This window comes from Gymnogyps californianus, chromosome 3, assembly GCF_018139145.2.
Source record: "Gymnogyps californianus isolate 813 chromosome 3, ASM1813914v2, whole genome shotgun sequence".
Taxonomy (NCBI): Eukaryota; Metazoa; Chordata; class Aves; order Accipitriformes; family Cathartidae; genus Gymnogyps; species Gymnogyps californianus.
This window is the reverse complement of record NC_059473.1, coordinates 32,631,193-32,646,216: the sequence shown is the minus strand read 5'-3', so window position 1 is coordinate 32,646,216 and position 15,024 is coordinate 32,631,193. Positions and strand designations below refer to the sequence as shown.

General features: G+C 39.9%; 1 protein-coding gene across 1 annotated transcript in view; it reads right to left on the bottom strand.

Annotated features, from left to right (window-relative positions):
- Positions 1-1,700: 1,700 nt before the first annotated feature.
- LRFN2 (leucine rich repeat and fibronectin type III domain containing 2) overlaps positions 1,701-15,024 on the bottom strand; it is a 41,530-nt gene continuing 28,206 nt past the window's right edge. The window contains exon 2 of the mRNA XM_050894161.1: positions 1,701-3,148. Within this exon, the coding sequence (XP_050750118.1) occupies positions 2,230-3,148 (919 nt within the window). The 3' untranslated portion in view covers positions 1,701-2,229. The remainder of the gene's footprint in view (positions 3,149-15,024) is intronic.

Genomic DNA, 15,024 nt, shown 5'->3' with positions numbered 1-15,024 from the left:
TTTGACTGGATCTCTTCTAAATATATTAATGTCGGCGATGAGCAATGATCTGAGCAAAAACCTACAAAGTCAGGTCCTAAGCCTAAAAGGCTTCCTCTTATTTCTGGAGATTTTGGATCAGGGTTTAAAATACATTAGTGATATAGGTCTGTATAAATACAACCACGGAAAAAGAGGTGAAATGCCTTTTTACAAGATCTTTTCTCATGCATTCCAAGAAGGTATGTATTTCTTGATTCCCACTTTATACCTAAAATCCTGAAGTCAAAGATAATTTGAGGGAAAGAGAAGGCAAACATCTAAATTTTCAAGGTAATTTAAAAAATAATTACTGCTCCTTACTTAGGTTTCAAAGCAGACCACAGAACAGCAAATAAATGAAAAACAGGTATTTTTCTTTTCCCCAAGAATGTTTTTTACTGTACATTTTGTAGCAAAAAAAAAAAGAAAATAAAGGAAAAAATATTCTGATCACAGGGATGTCATTTTCTAAAACTCCAAGTAGGAAACGTGACAAATACAAGATCAAGTACACAGCCATGTCACAATATATCTCTGCACCTTTAAAAAAAATATACATAGAGTTTTTTTATGTGTTATTTTCTCTGTGCCTTGCACCCTTTCTCCACATGTCTTTTACAAAATCATAGTAACAATGTGCAATTTCAGAATGGTTCCCAGCAGCTGATCTTTGGGATCCAACAAATAAATAAACAAATGAAAGGACTGTTGCAGTAGCCACCAGAATGCTGGAAATCACAGTAAAGTCGTTAAGGACAATGAAGTCAGCTGAGTGGGCCATGTGCATTTCCACAACCACAGCAATGCTCCCCAAAAACGAATTTGAGAATCAGTTTACAAGCCCTAAAGAGCTCCTGTTCTTAGTTAGCAACTACCTTAGTGAGGGTGAGAGACAGGGGGGCAGGAGTACACTGGGGACTGGGGAAGGGCTATCTGTAATGCCGGGCACTCATGGGAGACCCCCTGCTCTGAGAGACACAAATTTAACTCGGCTTCCTTGGCTAATGGAGAACATACCCAATCCCCTGAAATACACAAAAAACTTACATTTCCTGTGATGCTACTGATACAGTCAAGCCGTGTCGTGGTGACTGTACAGACAAAGTGCTTTTGCCACAATAGGGTGAAAGTCTGTGTTTTCTTTGTCGGTTGAACAGAGTGACAGTGTGACCTTTGCCAGAAGCCATTGGTATTCATAATGCAGAGAGTTCATGGGAGCTACTTTTGTTTTCCCTTTCTTTACCCTTTAATAGGAAATCTTGATTACTGTTTTTCCCATCTTTGATAGCAACACCCCTACAGATATCAATAGCTGCTGCAATCTGCCTTAAGCATTAACAAGCAGAGACTATGAAGAAGATGGAAGAAAGAGGATTATTTTTTTTTAATTTATTAGCCCCTATATTTAATTTTTCCTAGGACATAAAGGGGTGATATTGGAGGTGGGCTATACAACATCAGAAATTTGACCTTTGTACGTATCCTCCTTTTTATCTGGGGGATTTGATGAGACTGAAAACAAAACCAAAAAATGCATGGAAACATACTTTCTGCTGTGGGGAAAAAACAACTCAAAAGCAGTAACAAGGCAAAACAGAACAGAAATCATTAAATCCCAACCAAAAGCCAACTCAACAAAAAGTATTGTTTTCCCAGATGTCACAGTTAACACCATGAGATTATGCTGAACAATTTGCTCTGATCTGTCCTGTGGATGCCCTGCCTGCATTTTTGAGAACGTCACTTGCAAAGACAACCAGATATATCCTAGCACCAGTCTTATATTCGCAGAAGTGTATTTCTATGGTTAAAAGTAAAGAAAGAGGTGTCCTTTAAAAAAAAAACCAACCCTGTAAAATTACATTTGTACTGTTAAACCCCTTTTCATCCTCCTTGTTTAATCCTGTGTGATGGTTCACCAAGAGTCTGAGCAACTTCTGGAAAGCAATGCTAAATACAACTAGCAAATTCCTTGAAACATTCACGCGTGGTTTAGTTGGGGCCAGACAAGAATGGTGCCATACGTGCCTGTTCACATTTCATGACCTTCTTTCTCTTTTAGTATCCCTGTTACTTATTTGTTTACTTATCTTTTTGGCCAGTACAACTGAAAACGTTTCCTCCCCTCTCTTTCCAAATGCATGGCCCTGCAGCAAACCACACTTTATAACACATGAGGGGAGAAGAGGAGGGGGGAGACACTGATATTTACACTGTGCTTTCCATTACCCACTCTGAGCTCCCGAAAGTCCCTTTTGCCCCTGTTAGGTCATTGTCATCATACTGCAAAAGCATGCCGTTCACAGAGAGGCTCCTCTTTGTCCAAATGTTTGTTATCTTTTTTGGGTAGGTGCAACACTGAGATGTGGCAAAGTCCCCCATGTCAAAAGAATGGCTGCGTTTAGTTTTGCCCTCCAGAGGCAACATGAGGAGGCTGCGAAATTTGGACTCCGGCTGGCCCAGCAGTGGCTCTTTGTCCGAGTGGCGGGCCACCGTGGAAGTTCTGGAGTCTGTCATCTCCTCCTTTTTCTGACATTTCAGTTCCAGGGAGGCAAAAGCTCCCATTAGCCGGTCAATATTGTGTTTTGACCTGGAAGGAGGCCTCCACTTACTGGACAATGTGCCCTGTTCACTTTGGAGGCTATAGTCATCACAGTCACGGCTATTTGCAGAGCTGGAGGAAGAGGAGATGCTGCTCCGCGCAGACTGACAGTTAAACTCCATGAGTTCATTTCTCACCACCACTTTGGGGTTGACTTGGGGCAAGACTCCATTCTGAACTGGTTGTGCTCCATTTGTCTGTGAGTAGACATTGCTGACGTTAGACATCTTCCCCTGGGAATTGTTGCAGAACTTATAGCGGACCATGAGTATTACAATGAATACCAACAGAGTTGCCACAATAATGCCTCCAATGATCAGAATCATGGTCCCACCCAGGAACTGACTGTGCATCGACTGGCACTGAGGGTAGTCTTCTTTGGTGAAGAACTGGGCGCATCCCACAATATTGGTGGCAGTAAGGGTCGTGGCCGTGTCATCCCACATTGCCAGGACACAGAGGTCATAGCCTGTTCCAGAAACAAGGTTGTTTACAACAAAGGCTTTGTTTGTAGCTGGAATCATCCTTTAAAAAAAGAAAAAAAAAGAGAAAAAAATTGGTTACTCTTGACACTAAGGGAAAAGAGAGGAGAACAGACATAAGAACAGTATGGTGTTTACTGTTCTGGGTACTGGCAGAGAGGAGTCAGAGCCATAAAATTCAAACAAGCATTCAAGCTTCCCAGCTCCTCTGGGTCTAACATCCCAGCATTCAGTAACGTACAAGTTTTGAGGGCCTTCTCTCAAATGTGCAATAAAGGGAACAAGAAAAAGCAGACCAAACTAGTCTGGGTTTTTATCTCCTCACTTGCATCTGTCCTAATCTTAAATATATTCAAACCTGAACAAATAACTCAGAAGAAAAATATGTGCTTACAAAGAGCAGTTCTTTCTGAGTGTGCAAATGGCCCTTGCACTTGCTGAGTCTGAACCTGGCAGTTGTCACATCGCTTCATGGGTGCCTGAACATTTACTGTCTAACATCAGCAGGTTGCTTACCTTGTGAAGACAAGGGGCTACATTTAGTTTTCTCTTTCTCTGAGAATGCAAGGCAGGCAACCACTTCTCTCTCTTTCCCCACTCTCCCACCTACTTTCCCCATCCTCCTACTCCTCACTGTGGAAAATATCTCCTAGAAATGCAGCTATCATCTTCTTTGCCAAAAATTTCTCCCTGCAACCACCTTCCTCTGTGTGAGTGAAAAAGAAATACTGGCATTGGCAGTATGGGCTGTGGAAGTGTGAGGAGAGGTAGGAAGATACAGGGATGGAAACAAGAAGGTTTCTTTAAAATAAAAAATTGTACTCAAATACAAATCCATTTTCAAAAACCAAATAGTTAGGCCCAAGCTGTGCTCCAAGTTTAGTCATTTACGGATATTATTCTTTGCTGCCACTCAACTTAGGCAGTCATTTGAACTCATGCAATATTAGAGCATCACTAGCATTCAAAATTAGCAGATAGGAATGACCATGGTCTACCCCCACTTCAAAGTGGTGAAAATTGCAGCGCATTAGTGGAATACAGTGGAGAATCCCAGATTCGGTGCCTAGTGGGTAGCCAAGAATAAAACCAAAGAGATACTCCATGCATGTTTCTCTATACTTCCACATAACACACCTGAGTGAGAGAAAAAAGCTGAAATTAAAAACAGCCCATTCTGACTTAGAGCTGCAGATCTTTAACCCCAGCAACAAGGGAGCCCTACAGGCACTTACACCCCACAGCAACCTGGTGTGACTGTAATTGGAACAGTAAGGCCTGGCCAGAGGAAAAAGGCATACTCCTTGTGGGAGTGCCAGGCTTTCTTAGCCTCAAATCGTCATCACAGCTAGCATAAATTGCAGCTCTGCAGAGGCCCTTCTGTGCAGTGGGAGGGAACAGGCCTCCACAGAGAAGCAGCAACATCAAGGCACTGCAAAGATGAGCTTCTGATCATCTTTGCATTTATGCCTTCACGCCACTTACACAACCCTTCAGTCTGGTCACAGGCGAGGATGTGCCTCCTTTTTAAAAAGCAAACACACACACACACAAAAATTCTGTAAGGAAAAGAAATATCAGGGAGAGACACCTGGAATATAAACATCACCTGGCAGGTTTACTCAATGTTATATTTGAGATTCTTGGCACATTTATCATCCTAATGGAGATGTTCTGCACAGACATAGATGAGCTATTCAGAATGAGCTGAGAGGTCATAAAGCAGCCTTCCTGGAAGACTCCAGATACAGTTGCTAAAATGATTTCTAATAGTCAAAATAGTTGGTCTCAAGCTATTTCTAATTGTTCTCCTCTCCCTGTGGCTCTGAGAACAACACACCACTGGCCACAGCAGCTAGGGCAATGCCTGCACTCTGTTGAATTGTTCAAGGAATTTCATATGCACGCACCAAGGATGATATATGGAATAACAGAATACTATTGATCTTCAAATGTATGATCTTCAAACTCTCGAACAGTTTCACCAATTGCTTCATATCTCCTTCTGTATCACCTAGTGCTATACTCCACTTTCCACTGTCATTCCCAGCCACATGCTTAAAAAATTCTGCAGCGCATAAGTCATTCAGAAATTATTTCACTATGAAACCTCATTACAAACAAGTAGCACTGTTAGCAGAAAGAACAGTCGGCCCAATAAACTGAGTCTTGGACTTGGGTCATAACTCTCGAAAAACAGAGCTATAGCACCATCTGTTAGAGTGGTTTCTTTTGCTTTGCACTGATGAAACACAGAGACCTCTATATTCTCTCCAAGCGAACAGCAAACAACTGGGTTTACATAGTATATGGCTTTGCACATATCTAACACATATAGAAATACAGTCTTTCAGCCTAACACACTATGCTAATTTATATAGAGTGAACACTGATAACTTCAGTCATTTACAACTTGTTTTCTTCAAATATGATTACACACAAGCTTCCAAGGAAATGTTACTGCCTGGAATATTTCAAGGACCGGCAGGTAGTGGTAGTGTCACAAAATGTAAAGCCAGTCCATTTTTAAATGTACAGCTGTGAGGCCATAACCAGTCCTAAAGCTTGGCCAGGTTAACTGTATTGAAACTTGCTATAAAAGCTCATCTTAGCCTTTAAAAGACACTGAGTCATTTCTAAACTCAATCAGTCCTGGAAGTTACAGCTGTGATAATATTGGGACTAATAATAGCTTTATAAAAGATCACAGTTGCAATCCCAATTATGGAAAAAGCAATCAACTCTCCATATACATCTAAAATGAAGAATTTTGGATGTTTCCATAAATAAACTTCAAATATTCTTGTAAAATATTCAAATTAATGTTATTGTTAAAGAACAGCTGAGCATAGGAATAAGCACCAAGTTCAAGAGTACTAGGAGTTAAGTAACTATCTCAGACTCAGTTCTCTAGCTTGCAGGGAAGACGATCTTGTTTGCATGAAGTTGCCAAGTTGTAACAGTGTTTTGGCATTCCTCCATGCTTTAGCCCACTCTCCCCAAACATACTGCCAGTCAGCTATGATGGATGACATCTCTTAACGTTCTCCACACCTAAAATCAATGCAGACACACTTTCACTCTGGGATATTGACGACTCTTTGATTGTCGCCAACACGGGTAGCTGCAAGATGCCACTTCAATCTTTGCTTTGCTGCTTAACAGGGGGAGTATCCTTGTGGCTGCTCTGTACGTCTCGCACTATTAATCACGGACCACCATGCCTTGCCATTGGGACTCAATAGCTAGGAGCTGCCACAAAACTAAAAGGGGTCATTAAAACTGTGTCTAGGCAGAGATCCTGTAAGGCTTTGTTCAGTCAACTCATCAGCTAAACACAGAAAGTTGGTTTCAGGTAGCAAGAATCTATAACCTGGTTCATTGGAGATCAAAAACAGCTTTTGAAAGTTGTTAGCTTTTGAAACTCAGAAGATCCTAGTGCTCACTTGTTAGCCCTCAGATAGCAAACGTACTTAATCACAGCAATGTCTTGAGGCAAGGAGCCTGGTATCATCCACCTGCTGTTCAGGGCAGTGTGATCTTGCAGAGATGCTTCTTATCACAGAAGAGGAATAGAGATCTAAATTTGATACTGGCCTTTCTTTAGGGGAAAAAAGAGTAACAGTTGACTAACTGCAAGAGGAGATCAACTAGCAAAACACTTGCTTATTTTTAAACTAACGATAGGTTATGATAGGTTTTAATGTGTACAGTTTAAGGAGCCCGGGAACACTGAGGACTGGGAAAGCAAAAGAATACTCAAATATGTTAACAGTGTAAGTATAAATGTAGTCCTAGCTAGGACAACAAGAAATTTGAAAATCTCCTTACAGAAATTTCACTGTCCAGACACATAAGAAACTGTAATTTCTGTCCTTCTCCCTTGGTTTATTTTCCTTGGGGTAGGAGGAGTAGGCAAATCTCCTCCACACTGGTGTCAGGATTTTGTTACCTGATTCTTAAGCTAGTTTCTGAATCCTATCTGAAGGTCAAAATACCCCAAGGAAAACTCTTCATATAAGAACATGGTTCTGACCTCTCTGAAAATCTTGCCTCTAAGAATGAAACGAGCATAAGCATCTTACAACCTATCTTCTTAATTTACAAAAAAGCTCTCTTCTCTCACCCTTTGGCACAATAGTATCACTTATTGGAAGAGGAGGAGACCTATGGCCAGGATTGGGGCATGGCATAAGCATCTGAAATAGAACAGCAGTAGACAGATGCTCCTATGAGAGTTTATGTGTGATGAAGAGCTATGAAGCTGAGATGAAAGTTTGCAGGGCTTTTGCAAACAATACATTCCCTTCAATCCATGGAGATTTACGTTTCATTTTGTGAAAGTACCAAAATGACACCGTAAGACCCTTTTTAAAAAAAAGACAGATAGTGCTAGCACTCTGCATTGAAGTCAACCTTATTTTCTACCACCACTGCTAAAAAGTCCTTGTTATGTCCTTGTAGACACAACATACGGAAAGCAAGCAATTTTGTAATTACTCCCTCTAGTGTGTGGTGATATTAAGAAAATTAGAAAATAAATTACTTAGAAATGCAGGAGAAAAAGGTTTGCTGCAGACTTCACTCGTAATCCCAGATGCAAGTGAGCACTGAAGCTTGCAGGGAGTGAACTGTGCTGAGAATTTAGGAGACCTGAGTTTTATTCTCTACTTTATCAGTTACACTGATATCAGGCTCTACTTTATCAGTAACTCTCAGTTCCTGAGAAATCATTTTGCTGTACTGTAAGTCTTCTCATTTATAAAATGGGGATAATGCCAGCAATCTCCTTTCAAAAGAGGCCTGTAGTGTATGGAAGGAAATTAGTAGATATTATGATTACACTGTAATATACAAATGGGTTCTTTTCTTCTTTGTAGCACTGGGGATTAGCAGGAGTGAACTGCTGGTTAATACTGTGGTTATGCAAACCAGACAAATTAGAGAGAAGACAGATTAGGCTAATTGGCTAGGCAATTCTGTTCCTTTTCTCCGTTGCAAGAGAGGTATGATACTATCTAGTTTTAGCCTGAAACTGCTTTAATCACAGAACTTGCAGGGAGCTGTAAAGGCAATTCCTTTGGGAAGGCACTTGCAACTCCCAAGACTCAGTTTTATACTGACCTGCTAGACTATGTTGCTTTTCTCATGGTCCTTTTTTTGTATTAACCAGGGCTACACACTATCTATATTGCAATATGATTTCTCCTTTTCAAGTGAATGCTAGGAGTTTTAAATGGAAAGTCATGCTAATTTATTAAATGCTTGTATCGGGGGGGGGGGGGGGGGAAGCCTAATTGCTTGGGTGTGAATTTTCTGTGCCTAAGCTGCTCAACCCACACTCTTCCTGTAAGATTCTATGTCTACATGCCATGTCCGAGGGCACACACTTCACAAGAAATGGTCCATGTCTCTGCTGGTAAATTCTCTTTTCTTCCAGAGTGACTTCAGAAAGCTGTATATCAAAAATAGGCTTTGGGATATTAACTCCTGAACCATGCTGGAAAAAGCATGCAAGGAACTGTACCGAGACATTAGCAGTATAGATGATGGGATTCTGGGTCATGGGAATGTTTCGGGGCCCTCATTAGTTTACCAGTGCAGCTGTAGCCTATACGCTAATTATGAAGCAACTGCTAAACAGTAGTGCTAACCGTTGTCACTATGCCCTATAGTTTGTAATGAAGAGTGGAAAAGGAAGAGGAAGAGAGGTGCCAGGGTGAAATAGCTAGTGTTCTGTAAAATCATATTCCAATTAGTTAGCACACTAATTTTCCTGTATAGTAATGCCTTAGTGTGAAAATACCAATCTCGTTGTACATTCCTATTCTTAAACTTCCTCTTACACAAAGTTGAAATCACATAAGTGCAAAATATTACCCTGATTGCTCTCAGAACTAGAAATTGATCCAGAAAAGGTTAACACTAGAATCTGACAAATTTTCATTTTTCAGTAAAAATCTCAAGCCAAAAATGTTAATTTATTTAATCAATAAGTTTGTCCCCTATTTTAAAATCTTTGGTTTTTTTCCTTCATTCCAGTTTCACAGGTAATTCTGAAAAAAAAGATGACTCCAGCTAATCTTCCTTTAAAGTATTGTAGAAGGGTCTGATAGAGTCCTACTTTTGAGATGGAGTGTCCACCTTCAGTCCCAGTGGGATTAAAGTAGGATGGTAGACAAAGGGGAGAGGAAAAGTATCAATGGTGACATACTGGAGAAAGACTGGCTAAAGAGCACATAAAAAGAGTGGGTAATCAGAGGATGGAGTTCATTGCCTGAAGAAGGACCACATAAAGTATCCTTTAAAGCCTGGTGAATGTAGCTCAATGGCACACAGATCTTGCTTCTTATCAGACAGAGACAATAATGACGAGGTGTTATTTCATTGAGGACAGGTAAGGAAAGAAGCAGGAAGAGAAGGTTGAAGTGAGAAAGAATGCAAGAAGAAAAGAGGATAATGAACATTGGTGGCTCTGGCAGTGTCAGAGCAGCAGAAAATGACAGAAAGACAAACAGGTTCAAAGCAGCCATCGGCAAGGCACTATCAGGCATGTGGCTACCATTGAAATGATGGAAGAAGTCCAGGTGGCCACTGAACGGGGACCAAGATCACAAAAAAGAGCTCAGTATACGGTTGAGTACAATCAAACATAGGTGAAGATCTTTCAGCAAAACCAAGACAATTAGAAAGATAGTGAAGTGAATCAAGGGAGTGGAAAGAGTTCAGATGGTGGACAGATATTAAGAAGGCTGGAGAAAAGAGCAAAAAAAGATCAGAGGAAGACTAGAAGGATCTAAATTGAAGTGAAAATGTCACACGTGATGTATTGCCTGGGAGAAAGAGCAAGTAATTGACAAAGGTGAACTGCACACTTGGCAGTCTTCTCTGCTGCCAAATTTTGTAATTTCCTTGAAGGTTTTGTGGTGTATACCGGTGTAATTTTTTGCTGTGTTTTTATCCCCAAAAGCCCCAGTTTCTGCAGTCATGGAATGAAAGTAGAATCTAAAATATTATTAAAAATTAAGTAAGCTAACAATGGAGATTAATTTCTGACCCTTCAAATTTAAAAAAAAAGCCCTTGAATATATATCTTCAGATCATCCTAAAGCCTCAGGAATCAAAAAACAAAGTACCAAGTATATTGCTGTGTGAGATCTCACAGTCTTTTGGCGCCTGATTCAAGTTTTTTTAATCTAAGAATCTGAGAAAGAGAGAGACCTACTGTGATCTACATCTTGAAAAAATGACAATTGTATTTCTGGTGTCCTGGGAAAAAAGATAGTTGTTAGTATTAGCAACAGGGCGTAATTCCTCTGTCAGTCATGTCAACATAAGGAAATGTCAGATAATACCAGGAGGTAGCCAGACTTGTTCAGTAAACACTAACTCAACCCAGCATGAATAATTTCCTGCATTTTTTATTTTATTAGTTTTGGGGGGTTTTATGACATCCTATCATAATTTTGCCTTCAGATGGAACATTTATTATTAAACACAAATCCCTTCCTGCTTTTCTGAATCTTGTCTCCTCATCACTCATGCATGCAGCTGCCCTTCAGAGAATCTGTCTTGTCAAATGAAACACATAGTACATATAATTTCATTATTATTTTCTAATTTGCTTATGCTCTTTTCTGCTCATTTGGAAAAGTGGAGTGGGAGGTGGGGAAGAGAAGACAGAGCCAGAAGCAATTGATATGTCTGTCACAAGGTGGTGAGCCAGGGAGATACTGATAATGAGTATATCCCCTGTGCTACAGGGGAAAGTTAAAAAAAAAAAACCCAAACATTAAACTACTAGCTCAGAGAATATAAATTTCTGGTGATATCTGATAGGCTGCTGAATGGTGTCCCCTGGGGATGCACTGAAGTCATTCAGCAGGTGACAGAACAAAGCGTAGGCTTCTAGGGGACATTACTGCACAAGGCTGAGAAAGGGGAACCATGGTAAAAGTTATTCTGCTCCCCTCCATTAGCCATTGCTCTAAGAGGAAACGCTCCTTTCTCTATTATTCCCAACCAGATTCCTGCAAACAACAGGGAGCCGCAGGCAGGCAGAACTGGTGAGGTACTTCTGGATGAATGAAGACCACAAGAACCATCCCGTAATGCCCTGACTCAATGAAGGTGCTCAGTTCAGCTGTCCAGGTGCAAGCTACTGCACTGGGACAACTTCATTTTGGTTGATGTTGGTATGACAACACAAAATTAGACTATCAAGCTCCCTGATCCATGCTATCATTTCTTTCACGTGGATATGACAGCAGCAGGAATTTAGTGCCCTGATCATTAAATTTTATCTTTAAAGGGAATGCAGACATACCCTAGGAACATTTGACAGCACAAAAGATAAATGCAGTCACACCCAAGCTATTCAGCTACACACAGAACACCTTTCACCTCAATATATCTGAGATACTAACTGCCACAGAAAAAAAATCCTCACATTAATTCAAATCCAACTAAAACACATTTAAGCTCATTAGCAGAGTAATTGAAAGCCCACACAATATTTCTGTTAGTAAATGTGAAGCTGAAGTATTTATGGAAACAATGCGTAGCCACACTAATAAATTCACTCTGTATCATGTTAATGTAGAGTTAGAAAGCTATCATAATTCACAACGTTTCAAAACACCAGACTGTAAATTTGAGATTAATCAAAAAATATCTAAAGTCAGTAAGTTATTCTACTGATAGTCACAAAAACACGTTACAACTACCCCATTTCTAAAGATGGGAAGAGATAAAAGTTATCCATGAAAGGTGTGTTCAAGTCATCAAGCAGAGTGTGGGACCTGGGACACTTTTCCCACGTTTTTATAGACAAACGGCCCATGCACTTGGCTGAAGTGTCATGCTTATTCTCTCTGACTCAAGTAATTCTGAACTCTTTTATGCAGAGTTGGACAGTTACACCAGCAAAGGTCATCCTACCATACCAACAGAGGTTCCCAGAAGAGAAGCAACATTAAAAGTAATGAGCACATTTAGAAGCTCAGAGGAAATTAATCTGCAAAAGGGATTCTGCTATTTTCCTGGCAGAACACAGCTGTGAGATTCAGCTATATGCTGTCCTTTCTTGAGAGTTACAAGTGGGGCTTTCCACTTATTTCCAGGCAGTGAAATCTGTGCAAATTATAATGATAGGATCAAAGAGAGCTGACTGGGATCCTATAGTGGTTAACAGCTGCCCACCCCCTTTTTCTGTAAGAGCTCGTGTGAGCTGAGGTGAAGAGGAGGATCTTCAGTGACTTACTAGCAATTTTGTTCATGCTTACTACGCAGAGCACTTATGCTAGGTTGCAACTCATATGTCCTGCAGAAACTCTGTGTCCTATCGCACAGGCTAATTTTATCTCTGGAAGGTTGTACTGGAATGACAAAAACTCCAGGCACCGCTTGAAGTTATGTTCGCCTCTGTTTTGTAATTGACTGATCAGAGCAAACTCGAGCATGCTGTTTCAGGTTCTTCTGTCACAAAATCTTTGTGCACTGGTGGGAGAAGTGTGGTGCCAGCTGACAGGACTTTTCTAACTATTCCAACCAAAAGAAAGAGTCTTATCGAGTGAATCGGAGGTCTCACTGCCCACAGAAACTGTATACACTGATACATCAGTCTGTATAAAAAAGTGTTTCAACATCAGTTTAAGACACAATTTACTCATTATTAAAAAGTTTAATCACATATCATGTAAATATTCCCCCACCTCAGTGATTGAACTTGTTGTGGATAGTCTCAAGAGATTGGGAATGGTTATCTGCCAGAATCTAAAGCATCTCTCTCATCATGAACTTGAAAAAATGAGTTTAATTCCCAGTGGAGAGGAAGAGAGAACTGCATTTGCCAATTCTCCAAAAATGAGCTAGAGAGATATGAACTCACCAAAGATACAGCCAGACTATAGCTATATTCAGAGAAGAACATCGCCACGATTTAGAAACATGAAAAGGTGTTTATTTGGAGAGATTTTTACCATCACAGGCAGGTTGAAAAGCAAGCAGGAAAACTGTAAGATTGAGGACCCAACCCTCTAGCCTCTCAGCAAACACTGGAAATACCTTTTACTATCTAAAATGCATACAGTAGGATTGCTTGCTTCTTGTGAATTAAGAAAACTTATTGAAAAACAATACAGGAAAGTTTGAATAATAAACTTTCAGTATCAACCATCAAGCTTTTAGTTTCTGAGTTAGAAGAGGGAGAAAATCTTTTGCAACAAAAATCTCTGTGAAACATGCACAACAATGCACAAGGTAAAGAGAACCAGGATGATTGAGGGTGACTTTTACAATAACATTGGGGGAAAAAATGTTTTTTTCAGTTGCAGAATGAGAACATAGGGTGCAAAAATCACTAATGGTCAAAAGCATTGTCTCTTAGGGGGAAAAAAAAAAAGCAGGAAAAAAAAAAGCATCATGGATATGTAATAAAGGCATTTCCTAAAGCAGAGGTTTGACATTTTGCCACTTTCTGTGTATTGCATATAAAGCAAAGGAAAAGGAAGGCTAGAAGGACTAGATAGGCTAGAAAGACATGGAGACTTTGAATTCTGGAATGCTCTACAAAACGCCAGAACACAGTTGCATCCTTTCAGTTTGTGATACCAAAATTAGATAAAAGCATTTCTCAGCAACCAGAGACATCCTGCTTCTTTCAACGCTGAGCCTGGACCGAAACCATACTGTGTGAAGACTGACAAATACACGACTAAAAAGGAAAGTAAAATCCATCCAGTAAGAAAACAAGTTTTAATTTATAATGACCGCAAGAGGAAGAAAAGAAGTAGTCAATGATAGATTCCAATAGTAGCATGATGTTATCGCCTAGAAATATGTTTCTCTGATAAAGGATCTTAGGCAAGTGCCACAGATTTCTAGTACATGAACGAAGTGCACTAAAAAGTAGTCTACTAGTTCCTTACATGTTACAAATGAGACCCAGAAAACTGAAGGAAGCTGACATGAGTCATCTGATAGGCTAATGGCATGACCCAAAAACTGAATGTAAGCAGTCCAGAATCCCAGGCTGTGCATCCCAATAGTGAACCCATTGCAAAGAGGAAAGCATGAGCAGGGTTTATTGGATTTTCTTCTTCCAGGTACTAGCCATATACTTTGCAAAGATGTATTTGGCCCTCCTCATGTTACTTCTCACCCATGGAAAGTACACAGAAGTTTTGGAAGGACTTGAAAGGGAATTAAATCCTACTTTTAAGCAAGGTTACCTATTAAATGAGTTTACAAATATAAGACTGCTCAAATTTGCTGTCTCTCTATTATTTCAGAGAACCACAACTGATCTGTTTAGGTCTGATGGTGTAACATTAAGAAGAGACTAGAATTTTGTCTCATGTTTCAACTTCTCCAATTGATTAAAGTTTTACCTGGCTCCTGAGATTTACCCACTTACAGCTTAAGTTACACAGTTTTGCTGAATATGGTTTCAGGATCAAATAGGCTCAGACAATGAGCAGCTGATCAGCAAGTTAATAAGCTTTCACATGAAAACCAACTACAACAAATGCTAGGTATCCCATCAGTCTGTTGATATCGCTCCATCTAGATCTGCTAGGTTTATTACTTTTTTACCATGATTAATTATTAGTCATCATACCTGAAGGTTTGTGCAGTCATGGATATTTCATTGTCCACCAGTAGAACAAAAGCTTCTGCATGTTATAGGCATCCATATGAGGTCATTACAGATAACGGAAAAGAGCTTGTGAACACTTTCATTGAAAAATTCTATAAATACTGTGGAATCACATGTGTAAGAGCACCCTGTACTGTTGAAAGAGAAATTAAAGAATGGATTTTTCTTTATCTTTGCTTGAAAAACTTTCAAAGCAGTGAGTAATGAAGGAAGAGACTGGTAGATTGCTCTGCTCTGCAGAGTTTCCAGTTTAAAGCCTG